General features: G+C 42.9%; 1 protein-coding gene across 14 annotated transcripts in view; it reads right to left on the bottom strand.

The window, feature by feature from the left end:
• LOC127984348 (receptor-type tyrosine-protein phosphatase kappa) overlaps positions 1-12,647 on the bottom strand; it is a 170,371-nt gene that overhangs the window by 80,070 nt on the left and 77,654 nt on the right. For all 14 annotated transcript variants that reach the window (XM_052586971.1, XM_052586973.1, XM_052586960.1 and 11 more), the window contains 3 exons: positions 11,966-12,047; positions 8,660-8,775; positions 2,757-2,931 (listed from right to left, as the gene is read on the bottom strand). In XM_052586971.1, the coding sequence (XP_052442931.1) occupies positions 2,757-2,931; positions 8,660-8,775; positions 11,966-12,047 (373 nt within the window). The remainder of the gene's footprint in view (positions 1-2,756; positions 2,932-8,659; positions 8,776-11,965; positions 12,048-12,647) is intronic.

The following is a 12,647-nucleotide window of genomic DNA, read 5'->3' as shown; positions in this document are numbered from 1 at the left end:
ACGTCACTTTAGATGTCCAATAATCACAGCACACGTCTCGTCAATTCAGTTTATTCTGTACAAGCGAGAGAGGGCTCGTGTCATTACTGGAAACCCTGGGCTAAACGCGCCGAGCTGCCCGCATGCTGGGGCCACAACTGTGTTCTGTTGTGTTAGGCTTTTCTCCCTCTTCCATCTTTCTTCCTGCAGCTGGGGGACACACAGATCAATACTTCTCCAGCGTAAGAATTCGCCACTGAAATTTTCATTTGTTACAAAGCGGCCCCAAACAGCCGGGAGGGCCCGCTGTCGTCCCGCATTAGAGGGAGCAGGAGCTAATAAAGCACCCGCCTGGGGTCACGCGCGACAATAGGCAACTCCGTGCCAGCTCCCATTAGCACACGCACAAATCCATGGCCCAAAAATTTCCGCTGAAATTACCATCTTTGGTATCCTTGTAGCAGGATGTCAGCTGGGAAGTGTGGTGGAGATATCTGAGCTGTCAGTGAGGCTGATCCTCAGCTGGCCCTTCTGCCCTGCGGCCGCCGCTAACTATTGCACTCCTCACAGAGTCACATCTGTGCACAGCAAACTCCACCATCACTCTCCGGGCCCCAAACGCACCGAAGTCACCCCAAAACATCCAATCAGGTCTGTTTGCATAAATGGGTTGTGCCAGTGCTAATGCGAATATGAATGCGTTTGTAATATTTAGCAGCATTTAAATAAGCAGATGGTCACTGTAACCATGACTGTGAGTTTGGGTGATGAGTCTTTAAACAGGTCTATACAAACACAGCCTTCATACATTTTATATATATGTATATATGATATTGCTGTCATCGTTAACGTGTGTAAATAATTTGACAATCCATCAAGCATTAAACTAATTTAACACAAAATTATTGAAGCACAATTTCTATTCTAACCCTTTAACTCAATTTTGGTTCTCTGCTTGTGATCAGATCATTTTAAGCAGGTAATCTCTGTAAAAGTTTTCAGTCCTATGATCCAGTAAGCAAATGCATAAAAAAAAATCCATCCAAAACAGCAGTAATATAAAGGAAACGAGGCTGATTACATCAAGGATTGCAGAGATGGATAACTGGATAACCAGCCTCGAGGTAAAGACAGTTGTGGTGGTGTACAGGAGTTGTACAGTAAGCATGTGTGAGTCTGTCATATTAATACATGTATAAGTGCTCTTGACGCACTGATCGCAAACTTTATTTATGCACAAGCGCAGACATTTCTGTACATTCGCATTGTTTCCACACACATTCACAATAATGTTTTGATATGTCATGTTTACGCTGCTGTGTTTAGTTATATGGAATGGATCTGTGTACTGTTGTAGTTAAATGCAGAGTCAGCAGGAGGTTGTTTTAGGGTTTTTTGGCATCTCAATGTGATCCTGTTCAGTATTGCATCTTGGAATCTCTTAAATGTAAAAAAGCTCTTTGCTGTTGCACTGTACACATACTATAAATTATTTACATTTTTTCATATGTGCTTATATGGCTCCTTATATCATTTGGTACTTAGTGCTGCATTTCCACCACAGGAACTTTACCCAGGAACTAGGGACTTTGGCCTGGAATTCGGTGTGTTTCCACCGCAGGAACCAGGAACCAGGAACTAAATAAAGTTCCGGTGTAAAAATGACCCTCAGAAAGTCCCTGCTGGCGAGGTGGTACTTTTTCAAAGTTCCGGAACTTTCGGGGGCGGGACTTTGGCACTAAACATTCTGATTGGTTGAGTTCACGCAGCATTGGTTGAGTTCAACCACCATTTATTCGGATCGACATTTTCAAAATATTACTGTTATTGTGTCATGAAATGTCATTTTAAAAGTATTTCAGGCAAGAATGTAGTTGTTTAAAACTCAAATCTGTGGTTTATTTATAAAGACAGCGCCTATTTAAAAATGTGTTTCGCTGATCTCGTAGACGGTGAGCTCAGTCCTCATGTATCCGCGGAGAACAGCCTCTCCTGGGATAGACCTTCTGATGTGTGCCGCTGGCTCTGATGTGTCTTTAGTGGTTAAACATAAAATATAATTCAGCTGCGGGGTAAATCTAACAGGTTTTCTTTGGTCGGTATTCAATTTATCTATATGTTAAAATGAAAATTAAAAAAGCAAATCTATATAATATTTTGTTTCATTGTAATGGCTGTATACATACAGTACACACATCCCTGAGCTAAGTACATTTCTGCAGCTGTTATTATGTTTAAATGAAAACCAAAGGAGGCAGTGGTATTTGATATCCTATTTCGTTTTATTGTAAATATACTGAGAGGAAATTTGCAGTAGCCATGGTCAGCTGACTGAAGTTATCAAGTACACTGCTGTTTACAGATTTACCGGACTTGTGTCGTCGCAGACATCACACTCCCGAGACGAATGCACAAAGTCTGAACTACCGAGTCTATTTGCATCTATTTAATTAGTCTATTTAATCAAAAAATTTAATAAATATCACTATCACAACTGAACTATAAACATTTCAGAATAATTATTTTATATTATTATCTAATTATAATAATATATTATTATTTGTTTTTAAATATCAATAGTACTATTTATTTATTTATTTATGTATTTTCTCAGAAAACCAGCAGGACACTTTTTTTTTAATGCTTCTCTTTTGTAGACCCCAGATTTATAAACTGGGAAAGATGTTTGGCATATATTCAGAACTTAGAATCTAAACTATGTGTTTTAATATACATAAAAGTACAATGACAGCATAGACAACAAGACAGGTCCTCACCTCTGACGATGAGTCCAGCAAAGTTGGAGACTCCGGATCCTCTCTCTGATTGGGTGACGCAGCGGTACAGATCCTGGTCCTGACTGCTCACTTCTCTCAGTCGGAAAGAGGCCGCAAACTTCCTGTGGTTGATGTTCTTCTTCTCTGCCACTGGAGTGTCCTCTCCGTTACGCCGCTGTATGGGACAACACATGAGATGAAAAATAAATATTTGCAGGTCTGACTGATTGAATCCAGCCGTGTGCCATGTTTCATGCTTGAAGGGTTTTGTCATTTTCAGAGGAAATGAAATCTGCCGACTAGATACTTTACAGATCAGAGTTGTTCAGGTACAGAAGGTAAAAAAAAATGGATGAGAAAACAATCGAAAGAACAAAAATAAAACAAAATCAATGGAAATGATCTGTGAGTGAGCTGCTTTTGAAAAAGCATTATGGTTAAATGAAGTCTGTGGTGTTTGCTCAGGATTTGTAGCCGTTATTAGCCATTAACAGTGATATATGAAACAGAACCACTGCTTTCTTGGTGCTATCCTGTAAATGCTGTTCCACGTGCCTTTCGTCTGGAAACTGAACATGAATTTATTAAATAATTCAAACTCAGAGAAGGATCTTCATCTCAAAAGGCCACATGCTGTGACACGAGTGGACGATAAAGATCTGATTCTAAAAATAGATTTTCTCAATATTAAAGAACAGCAGAGTCCACACCACAGCTATAATGATAAAGGCATAAAGAAACGGTATCGTTGGAATCACTCGGTTGACGAACAATACAAACATTGACAGTCAATCAGAATCAATCCTGCTATAAGGAGAAAGAGGATTTAAAGTGGCAGACGAGTGTGCTCGTGTGTGATAACCCATATCTTTATCCTCACTGTTCTTGATGTGGACAGGGCTGTAGGGTTGATCAGATGCTCCTGAGCGCTGGGTGAAGCGTGACGGACGCCGGTCAGTGTGTGAGTGAAGTGTGAGATCATCATTCATTAGTCTCTTTAACACTGCCATCTCCTATTAGTCAGAAGACCCCAGTGTGCACTTGCTTCCTTCATTTTGTCACCTCCTCGTGTATCAGAGCAGAAAAGGTCACTTCTCCTACACTTTCCCACCCCGTCAGGCACTTCCTCTCCTTCAGTCGTCCACTGCGTCTCCAGCTCACTTTGTCTCGTCAGAAAGTGAAGGCCTCTCTTTAGTTCATTAAAAGCAAAGGTCAGCAGCAGGGCTTCACCTCTGTGCGAGCGCAACACACGGACACTAACCCGGCTGACGTCGATATCATTAAGTGAGCAGGATTTTCCTGTGGGATGAGTAAAGTGGGGAAGTTTGAGGGGCGCGAGAGGAAACGCTGTCTCGGTGACAGGCTCAGTTTTAATGAAGCGAGCGTCTCTCTCCAGCTGCTTGATTAGTCATTTTGGTTATATATACCCACTGACCATGAAAATGGGATGTAGTTGCAAAACTGATGCAATTCTTTGACTCTTGTGAAACCGAACTTAAAAACAGCGGGATTGTTTGCTCACTTGACATTCCCGGCCAATTAGGGTGAAGCTCGTCTCCCTGAGAGCTTTGGTCTGATCTAAAGTGTGACTCCTGTTAAAAACAAGATCTGAGCTCTAGCTCAGTGGTCCTCAGCGGACGGGTCGGACCCGAAAACTAGTCACAGCTTTCATTTTGACGGGTCACAGACAGCAGGGGGACACAATACTGAATCAAACCCTTGTGAGAGAGAAGTGTATTAATTGTGTACTTCAAGTATATTTCAAACATTTTTTTAACTTGCAGATAATAATGCAATATAAGGCCTCCTAAATTACTAAACTTTCACATTATTTATTATTTAACACACTTAAGTACAATTTTGCACATTGTGTTAAATGTAATGCTTTTACATTGAAGTACATTTTAAATCATGTTTTAATAATATACTCACAAAATACTCAAGTACATGTAAATTACTTGATTCAATTTTAACTGCTGTGTTATATTATATTTGACGTTGATATATAATTTAATGTAGAATTAGACAATACAGTAGACCTTGACTTTGATATTGTCACAGTGTCTGGGTTGTCTTCCCTGGGTTTCCACTAGATGTCCTCCCTTCCCACGGTGTCTGTCACTTTATGAACCACATTCCTCATGTTTCTCTGCTTAATCATTGCACCCAGCTGTCACTGGTTACCAATCATTGCACTCAGTCATTTCCCCATTAGCGTTTGTCTCTCCCTGTGTATTTAAACCCAGGCTGTCTTAGTATGAGTCACAGAGTCCTTGTCTAATGTTTATCCGTAGTCTTGATCTAGCCTTGTGTTTTGTCTGTTTCTTGTTTATTGGATACTCTGGTTTTGACCCTGCCTGGACTGTTTACCCCTTTGGATTACCCCTTAATAAATATCATACCCGCACTTGGATCTCTCTCTGTGCTTCCTTGTATCACCGGTCGTGACAGAAGGACTCCGTCACACAGAGAACCAGCGGTATGTCTGCTTATGTCTCCTCCCCAGCCACAGAGCGGGAGAGGAATGGATTTGAGGAAACTCGCCTGGTGGTTTTCCGGGGAGCAGGGGAGGTCGCTGAGGAGGGAGTGGTCGAGAAAAGATTCAGCACCGCTCTCAACCATGGCCTCCCTTCGACCGGGGGCTTGTGTGGGATGGATCAGAGCCACCGTCTCACCATGGCGGACGGAGAGGAGAGAGGAAGCGCGCGTCTGCCACGGTGGCGCCACTGCCCATGATGGCCGCTAGTTCAGCACCACGAGGCAGGATGGACGCCAACACAGCACCACAACACAAGGTGATCACCAGTCCAGCCCCGCCACGGTGCAAGATGCCCGCCAGCTCACCGGCAATGCCCAAGATGGCCGCTGACTCATTCTTGGATTATTTCTCTACGCTGTCAAGGATCTTAGAGATTCCCAAGACTGTTCACGTCACAGCTGCTGAGCCAGAGCCACAGCCCAAGATGGTCGCCAGCCCAGCACCACAGCACAAAATGGCCGCTAACCTGGGGCCAAGGCCCAAGATGTCCGCTCGTCCAGAGTCATGGCCCAAGATGGCCGCCAATCCAGCGCCACAGCACAAGATGGCTGCCAGCCCAGTGCCACAGTGCAAGATGGCCACTCACCCAGCGCCAATGTCCAAGTTGGCCACCGGTCCAGCACCACAGCACCAGATGGCCACCAGTCCAGAGTCATGGCCCAAGATGGCTGCATGCCCAGCACCGCTGCACAGGATGACAGTCACAGCTGACCCTCTGGAGTCGAGTCAGGTTCCCGTTGACCCTCCAGAGTCGAGTCAGGTTCCAGTGAACTCTCCAGAGTCGAGTCAGGTTCCAGTTGACCCTCTGGAGTCGAGTCAGGTTCCAGTTGACCCTCTGGAGTCGAGTCAGGTTCCCGTTGACCCTCCAGAGTCGAGTCAGTTTCCAGTGAACTCTCCGGAGTCGAGTCAGGTTCTAGTTGACCCTCTGGAGTCGAGTCAGGTTCCCGTTGACCCTCCAGAGTCGAGTCAGGTTCCCGTTGACCCTCCAGAGTCGAGTCAGGTTCCAGTTGACCCTCCAGAGTCGAGTCAGGTTCCAGTTGACCCTCCAGAGTCGAGTCAGGTTCCAGTTGACCCTCCAGAGTCGAGTCAGGTTCCAGTGGACTCTCCAGAGTCGAGTCAGGTTCCTGTTGACCCCCCAGAGTCGAATCAGGTTCCAGTGAACTCTCCAGAGTCGAGTCAGGTTCTAGTGAACTCTCCAGAGTCGAGTCAGGTGTTCATGGACCTTCAGAGTCAGGGCTAGTCACTGATGACCCTCCAGAGTCAGGGCTAGTCACAGATGACCCTCCAGAGTCAGGGCTAGTAACCACTGACCTTCCAGAGTCAGGGCTAGTCACTGATGACCTTCCAGAGCCAGGGCTAGGTACCATGGACTTTCTAGAGACAAGGCTAGTCACCGTTGACCTTTCAGGGTCAAGACAAGTCACTGGTGATCTTCAAGGACAGAGTCAAGTCACCGGTGATCTTCGAGAACAAAGGCAAGTCACCATTGATCTTCATGAACAAATGCAAATCACCAATGATCTTCATGAACAAATGCAAGTCACCAATGATCTTAAGGAGCAGAGTCAGGACACCAATGATCTTCAGGAGCAGAGTCAAGTCAGCATTGATCTTCTGGAATCCAGTGGGACTACTGGAGCCTCTCCTCGTCTCAGCTGGATTACCAGAGTCTCTTCACGCCTCTGCGGAACTCCCAGATCGCCCGACTGATCCTGTCATGGCCACGGAGGCTACTCTTAACTTGTTCAGATTCTTTGTTTCAGACTTGCCAAACCAAACTCGTCCTCCTGTTGATCCGGCTGCACGGATGTGGTGGTCTTCTGCTCCGCCCTGGGAAACTCCGGTCTCCACCACACGGACGTGGTGGTCTTCTGCTCCAACCTGGGGGGCTTCATCCCTGACCATATGGCTGTGGTGGTCTTGTGCTCCGCCCTGGGGGGCTTCATGTTGTTTTTTGCTTTTTGTTTTTGTGTTCACTCCTGTCCCTGTTCCTCTCTGTTAGCCTGGCCCTCCGTCCCTCCCCCTGAACCTCCTCTGGTCCACCTCCCTCCTGGTCTCCCTGTTTTGTGTTTGCACTTCTGGTGTCTGTTCCCCATGTTTTTTTGTTTTTTTTTCTCTAGCCCTCCGTCCCTCCCCCTGAGCCTCCACATGTCCGCCTCCCTCCTGGTCTCTGTTTTGTGTCTTGTCGAGGAGCGTCTGGGAGCCGCTCCGTAGAGAGGGGGGGGGGGGGTATTGTCACAGTGTCTGGGTTGTCTTCCCTGGGTTTCCACTAGATGTCCTCCCTTCCCACGGTGTCTGTCACTTTATGAACCACATTCCTCACATTTCTCTGCTTAATCATTGCACCCAGCTGTCACTGGTTACCAATCATTGCACTCAGTCATTTCCCCATTAGCGTTTGTCTCTCCCTGTGTATTTAAACCCAGTCTGTCTTAGTATGTGTCACAGAGTCCTTGTCTAATGTTTATCCGTAGTCTTGATCTAGCCTTGTGTTTTGTCTGTTTCTTGTTTATTGGATACTCTGGTTTTGACCCTGCCTGGACTGTTTACCCCTTTGGATTACCCCTTAATAAATATCATACCCGCACTTGGATCTCGCACTTGGATCTCTGCTTCCTTGTATCACCGGTCGTGACAGATATTTTAAATATACTTAATTGCAACTTCAACAAATGTGTAATTACAAATACTGAAATAAATGACACACGTTTTAATAGAAATTACATAAATCCTTTTTCTTTTAAGCTTATCACAAACTTTTGTCAGTACAATTAGCAGTTCACTTTAACCATATTTCAAAGACAATAGAAATAGTGCTACTTAAGTAGGTCAATAAAATAAATAAAATTAAATTACTTTGGAAGTCAATGGTGACCATTAACTGGTGGTCATTCTTCAATATACCTTCATTTGTTTTAACAGAAGGAAGAAACTCTTAAAGGTTTGAAACAACTTGAGGGGTAAGCAAATGATGACAGAATTTTAATTTTGGGGTGAACTATCCCTTTAAGTATATTCTTTTAAAATATATTATTTCCAAAATAAGTAATACTATTAAAGTATGTTAAAATGTACTACTTTTCCCCCTACAGGGGTAATTATTATAACAAAACATACCTACTTCTGAAAGGAAAGACAAATAACCCCTATAACTGTGAAATATTAAAAATGATCTCCAGTGTGGATTTTACAGGCAATAATATCATATTTTACAGTTAGAGTAAATTCAGCAGAAGCTGGAGAGAGTGTGTGTGTGTGTGTGTGTGAGTGTGTGTGTGCGCGTGTGTGTGTGTGTGTGTGTGTGTGTGTGTGTGTGTGTGTGTGTGTGTGTGTGTGTGTGTGTGTGTCTGTCAGACTGTCCCACCTGCAGCCAGAGTTTGTTGTTGACAGCATCACGGACAGTGGCGATGCACTGGAACGTTGCGTTCTGTCCAGCATTGACCTCCACATCCCCCAAACGCAGGAAGTGAGGTGATTTATCTGCATTCAAAGGAAAAGACAACAACACATAACGTCATAGCTCTGATATATCATTATACTAAAGCTTCCAGGGTTAACCAGAGCTGAACTCCCAGAACAGGCGCATTAATGAAGGAAGAATAAATCAAGATTTCCCCCAATTATATAGTAAACACACTGAAACACAGCGCTGAGTAGATGGCTGGCTACAGTAAAACAGTCTCACTTTAGTTTGGGGACCACTTCACACTATTAACTAAGACTTTTGCCGCAGGAAGTTCAGCGGTTTTAGCTATTTTTTTTTTTATCTGATTGCAGATAATTCTACAATAAAGAGTTGTGATCCATAAACCAAACCAATCACAACATCTCCTCCCCATCTGGCTCTGAAAGAAAAACTGCATGTAGATCGTTCCTCTCTGTCAGCGTTTCAATGGCTCTCTCCGTGTTAGAAACATACAGAGAGGAACAATGAGATGAACACATCCTCTCCAGTCCACCCAGAACAAAAACATACAGCCATCAACATTTACATTTCAGTTTGAGCTCTGCAAGCTTTGACCAAGCTGTCCAAACACAACAAAATAATTTACATACTGTACATACTCTTAAAGATAGAGGTACAAGAGCAAAAAGCAGCCTGGCCACAAACTCCATGAAAACAAAATGTAAAATGCAAAATCTGTTCATATCTGTAGCTTTGGACTCATCTACTGTTTATGCTAGTCCATCCATCCATTTTCCATTTAAATGATCCAAAGTGACTTACATTGCATTCATGACACACATACATACAGATTTACTGACAGCTCACAGCCAACCACTGACACATGGTGAAACATTAGCGCTAAAAGACATTATTTTCTGGTTTTAGTGCCATTATTTACCATCCAGAAAATGCATGTCTTTACTCCTTGCTCTTGGTAGATTGCATCGGTCATTAATGGAAAATAACTGTCTCTGTGTTGTTTTATTCTCTTGCTGTCAGTAAACCAGCTGCAGAACTTTCTGTCTCTCTCAGATTTAATAAATCAGTTCTTTTTTCCCTGTCAGAGCTACAGGAAGGCAGCCTGAAGGCTTTCTCCAAACCGCTGGTCTTTCCTATGAATGGCCAGTATCTACAGTATATACTAGTACACTTGCTGCAAGCTGACCAAAAAACTAAGGGTCATACACAGGGTGGATATTGCTCATAAAATACTAAAGTATGACTGTTTTTGGAGCAAAAAAAAAATTGATGAAATATAAATTGTATGAAAAATCAGATTATTATATATTCAGCATATTTATAAACACATAAAGATCAAAGTACTTAACAAATGTGTATTTCATTGCTTCTGTAATGAAACGGATCCTTCTCTGCATTTCTCCTGCAGACAGCTTGCTTCCTAATCTTGTTGTCTAATAAACCTGCCATTGTGTATTGCGACTGTTGACAAATTGTTATTTTCTCTTCTGTGAATTGCTTTGGCTAAAAGCATCTGCTAAATAATATGCAAACGAAAAAAAAAAAAAAAAAAAAAAAAAAAACGAAATATAGCTCTGTTTTCTTAGTGTGAGCAAAAGAGCTTCATAATCTTTTGTCAAACTAGATAAACTAATTCCAATTTCATCCTCCAAAACTATTATATACTTATTCACGGACAAATGCAGTTGCTGGTTTTTGATTTTATTGTTTTTTTTTTTTTTTTACAGTAAATAGATTGATGATGTTTGATGTTTTAAAATGTATTTATGTAAATGCTAACCTGTATTCCTAATGTTCTGTCTAGTGGTCATTCCACATTGTAAATAAGAACCTGTTCTTAATGACTTCCCTGAAAAAATAAAGGTTGAATAAAAAAAAAAACAAGTGGAGCAGAAGCAGGTGTCAGTCTGGAGTGCTTCTCATCAGTAGTGTTTCTGATGGGCTGTCCTCAAAATAAACGCTCTTTTACTGCAGGAACACTCTCCAGCACAGCAACACAGCAGAGCTCCTTCATCTCCCTCTCTTCCTGCATCATGGTAATAAGATGTCATCCCTTTATTAGCAGCGTTTGGAGGGATATAATCCACGTTGCGAGCGTCAGTAATCCGTGGACTAGCTGTTAATTGGGAATACCTGCAGCATGATCAGGGCTCAGCTCTCCACCTGGAGAGAGGCGCTGCTGGATGACAAAATATTAATCACTTCAAATGATGTGTACATTGCTGACATTTGAAGTGTAAGTGCGTGCGCGGCTGCTGATTGTGCCGTCACTTGACCTCTAAACGCTTCATGCTAAGTGCAGTACTCGGTGTGTAATAAGGGCTAATTATATAGCAGACACCGTGCACTTACAGTATTTACTGTATCTGCTTGTACTGCCCCCTCTGATCATTTATTGAGCACGCTGCTCTTCACTGCTGACTCGCTCCTGTCAATACTGCTCATTCCCTGAAAATATTTCAGCTCAGCCTGTTTCAGTGTGATGCATGTATATCATTCTGGTAACGTGTAGTGCAAATGGTTTAACACAGTTGTTATATTGACCCTGCCACCATTTTATATTATTCACACACCTCTTCTCACTAACTTTCGGCTCTGTGTGATTTCTTCTCTTACCCAGTACCTACGCTTAATAACTAGCTTACTAGCTATTATTAAGCAGCAAAATAGGAGTTTATCGAGGCAAATGTCAGAGTTAATGTTTTTTTTTAATAGTGGGAATAGTGGGAATAAAGTGTGAGCAAACATATATATAACTGTTTTCTGTGTGAGTATCTATTAAACTGTCATGTATTCCTGTGATGCTCCGCTGTATTTTCAGCATCATTCCTCCAGTCTTCAGTGTCACATGATCTTCAGAAATCAGAATAATATGATGATTTACTGCTCAAGACACATTTCTGATTATTATCAATGTTGAACACAGTTGTGCTGGTTTCAGAACTGTTTGATGAATAGAAAGTTCATAATAATTGCATTTCGATCAATTTAATGCATCCTTGATGAATATATACTGATGTTTTGTCCCGGGTTCATAAGGCCAGTCAGCTATAAGACGTACAGGGGTGTGAGTTTTAGGAAATGATAGCTGCTTTAAATAACAGGGAAGGTCCAGCTGCTGAGTGACCTGAGGTTAAGTCTCTTACACAAGGACAAAATGATGATAGTTTAACTTAGCAGTCTAGACGTTTAACTACTAGACCAGACCATCCCAAACACACACACACACACACTGTGACTCACCGCATGGGTAACTGAGCACCTGGATGTCATCAATGGCAATGAACCCTCTTCTGCCGTTGGTCACCTCAGCCTCGAATATGACCTGCACAGAGAAACAGGAAACAGGATGTGTTTTAGATGGTCTGTCACTCAATCAAATGAATGAATGAGTTTGGTGTCCCAGCACTAACAGTAGTTTTTGTGACGTTCAAACATCAGTCGAGTCTTTGTGTCCGAGGCTCTGGTTCAGAGATCGTCTCTGTTTATACAAAACTGAGAGCCAAATCTCATTTTGTTAATCTCGAAAGACAAAACAGATTTTCACAAACAGTTGCTCATTTTTCAAAGAAAAAGCTTTTCAGGCAAACACCCACGCGAGGACAGGAAAGGCGTAATTGAAAATCCAGTGACTGGCGAGGTCAGTCTTAGGTTTCTATTATTGAACTCAAAGCATGGCTGAATAGAGCTGAATTCGCTCCGTATTCTGCCTCGAAGTCAAGGTCTGGCTTTTGTACGCCACTTTCCTTTAATGTTGTGCCCAAGCGATCAAGCCTGCAAGCGCTAAGCCTGCAATCTGAAAGTGACCCAGTCGTATCAGGCCAGGTCCAGCTTTCAGACGGAGCAGAAGCCCTTTCAATTAGAGCCGGCCATCTGCAGCCTGTGTGAGGGAATATTGATAGTGCTGTTCTTTTAGTGGAGCGTC

This window comes from Carassius gibelio, chromosome B20 (genome assembly GCF_023724105.1).
Source record: "Carassius gibelio isolate Cgi1373 ecotype wild population from Czech Republic chromosome B20, carGib1.2-hapl.c, whole genome shotgun sequence".
NCBI lineage: Eukaryota > Metazoa > Chordata > Actinopteri > Cypriniformes > Cyprinidae > Carassius > Carassius gibelio.
The sequence above is the reverse complement of the archived record's forward strand: the minus strand, read 5'-3'. Positions and strand labels throughout refer to the sequence as shown.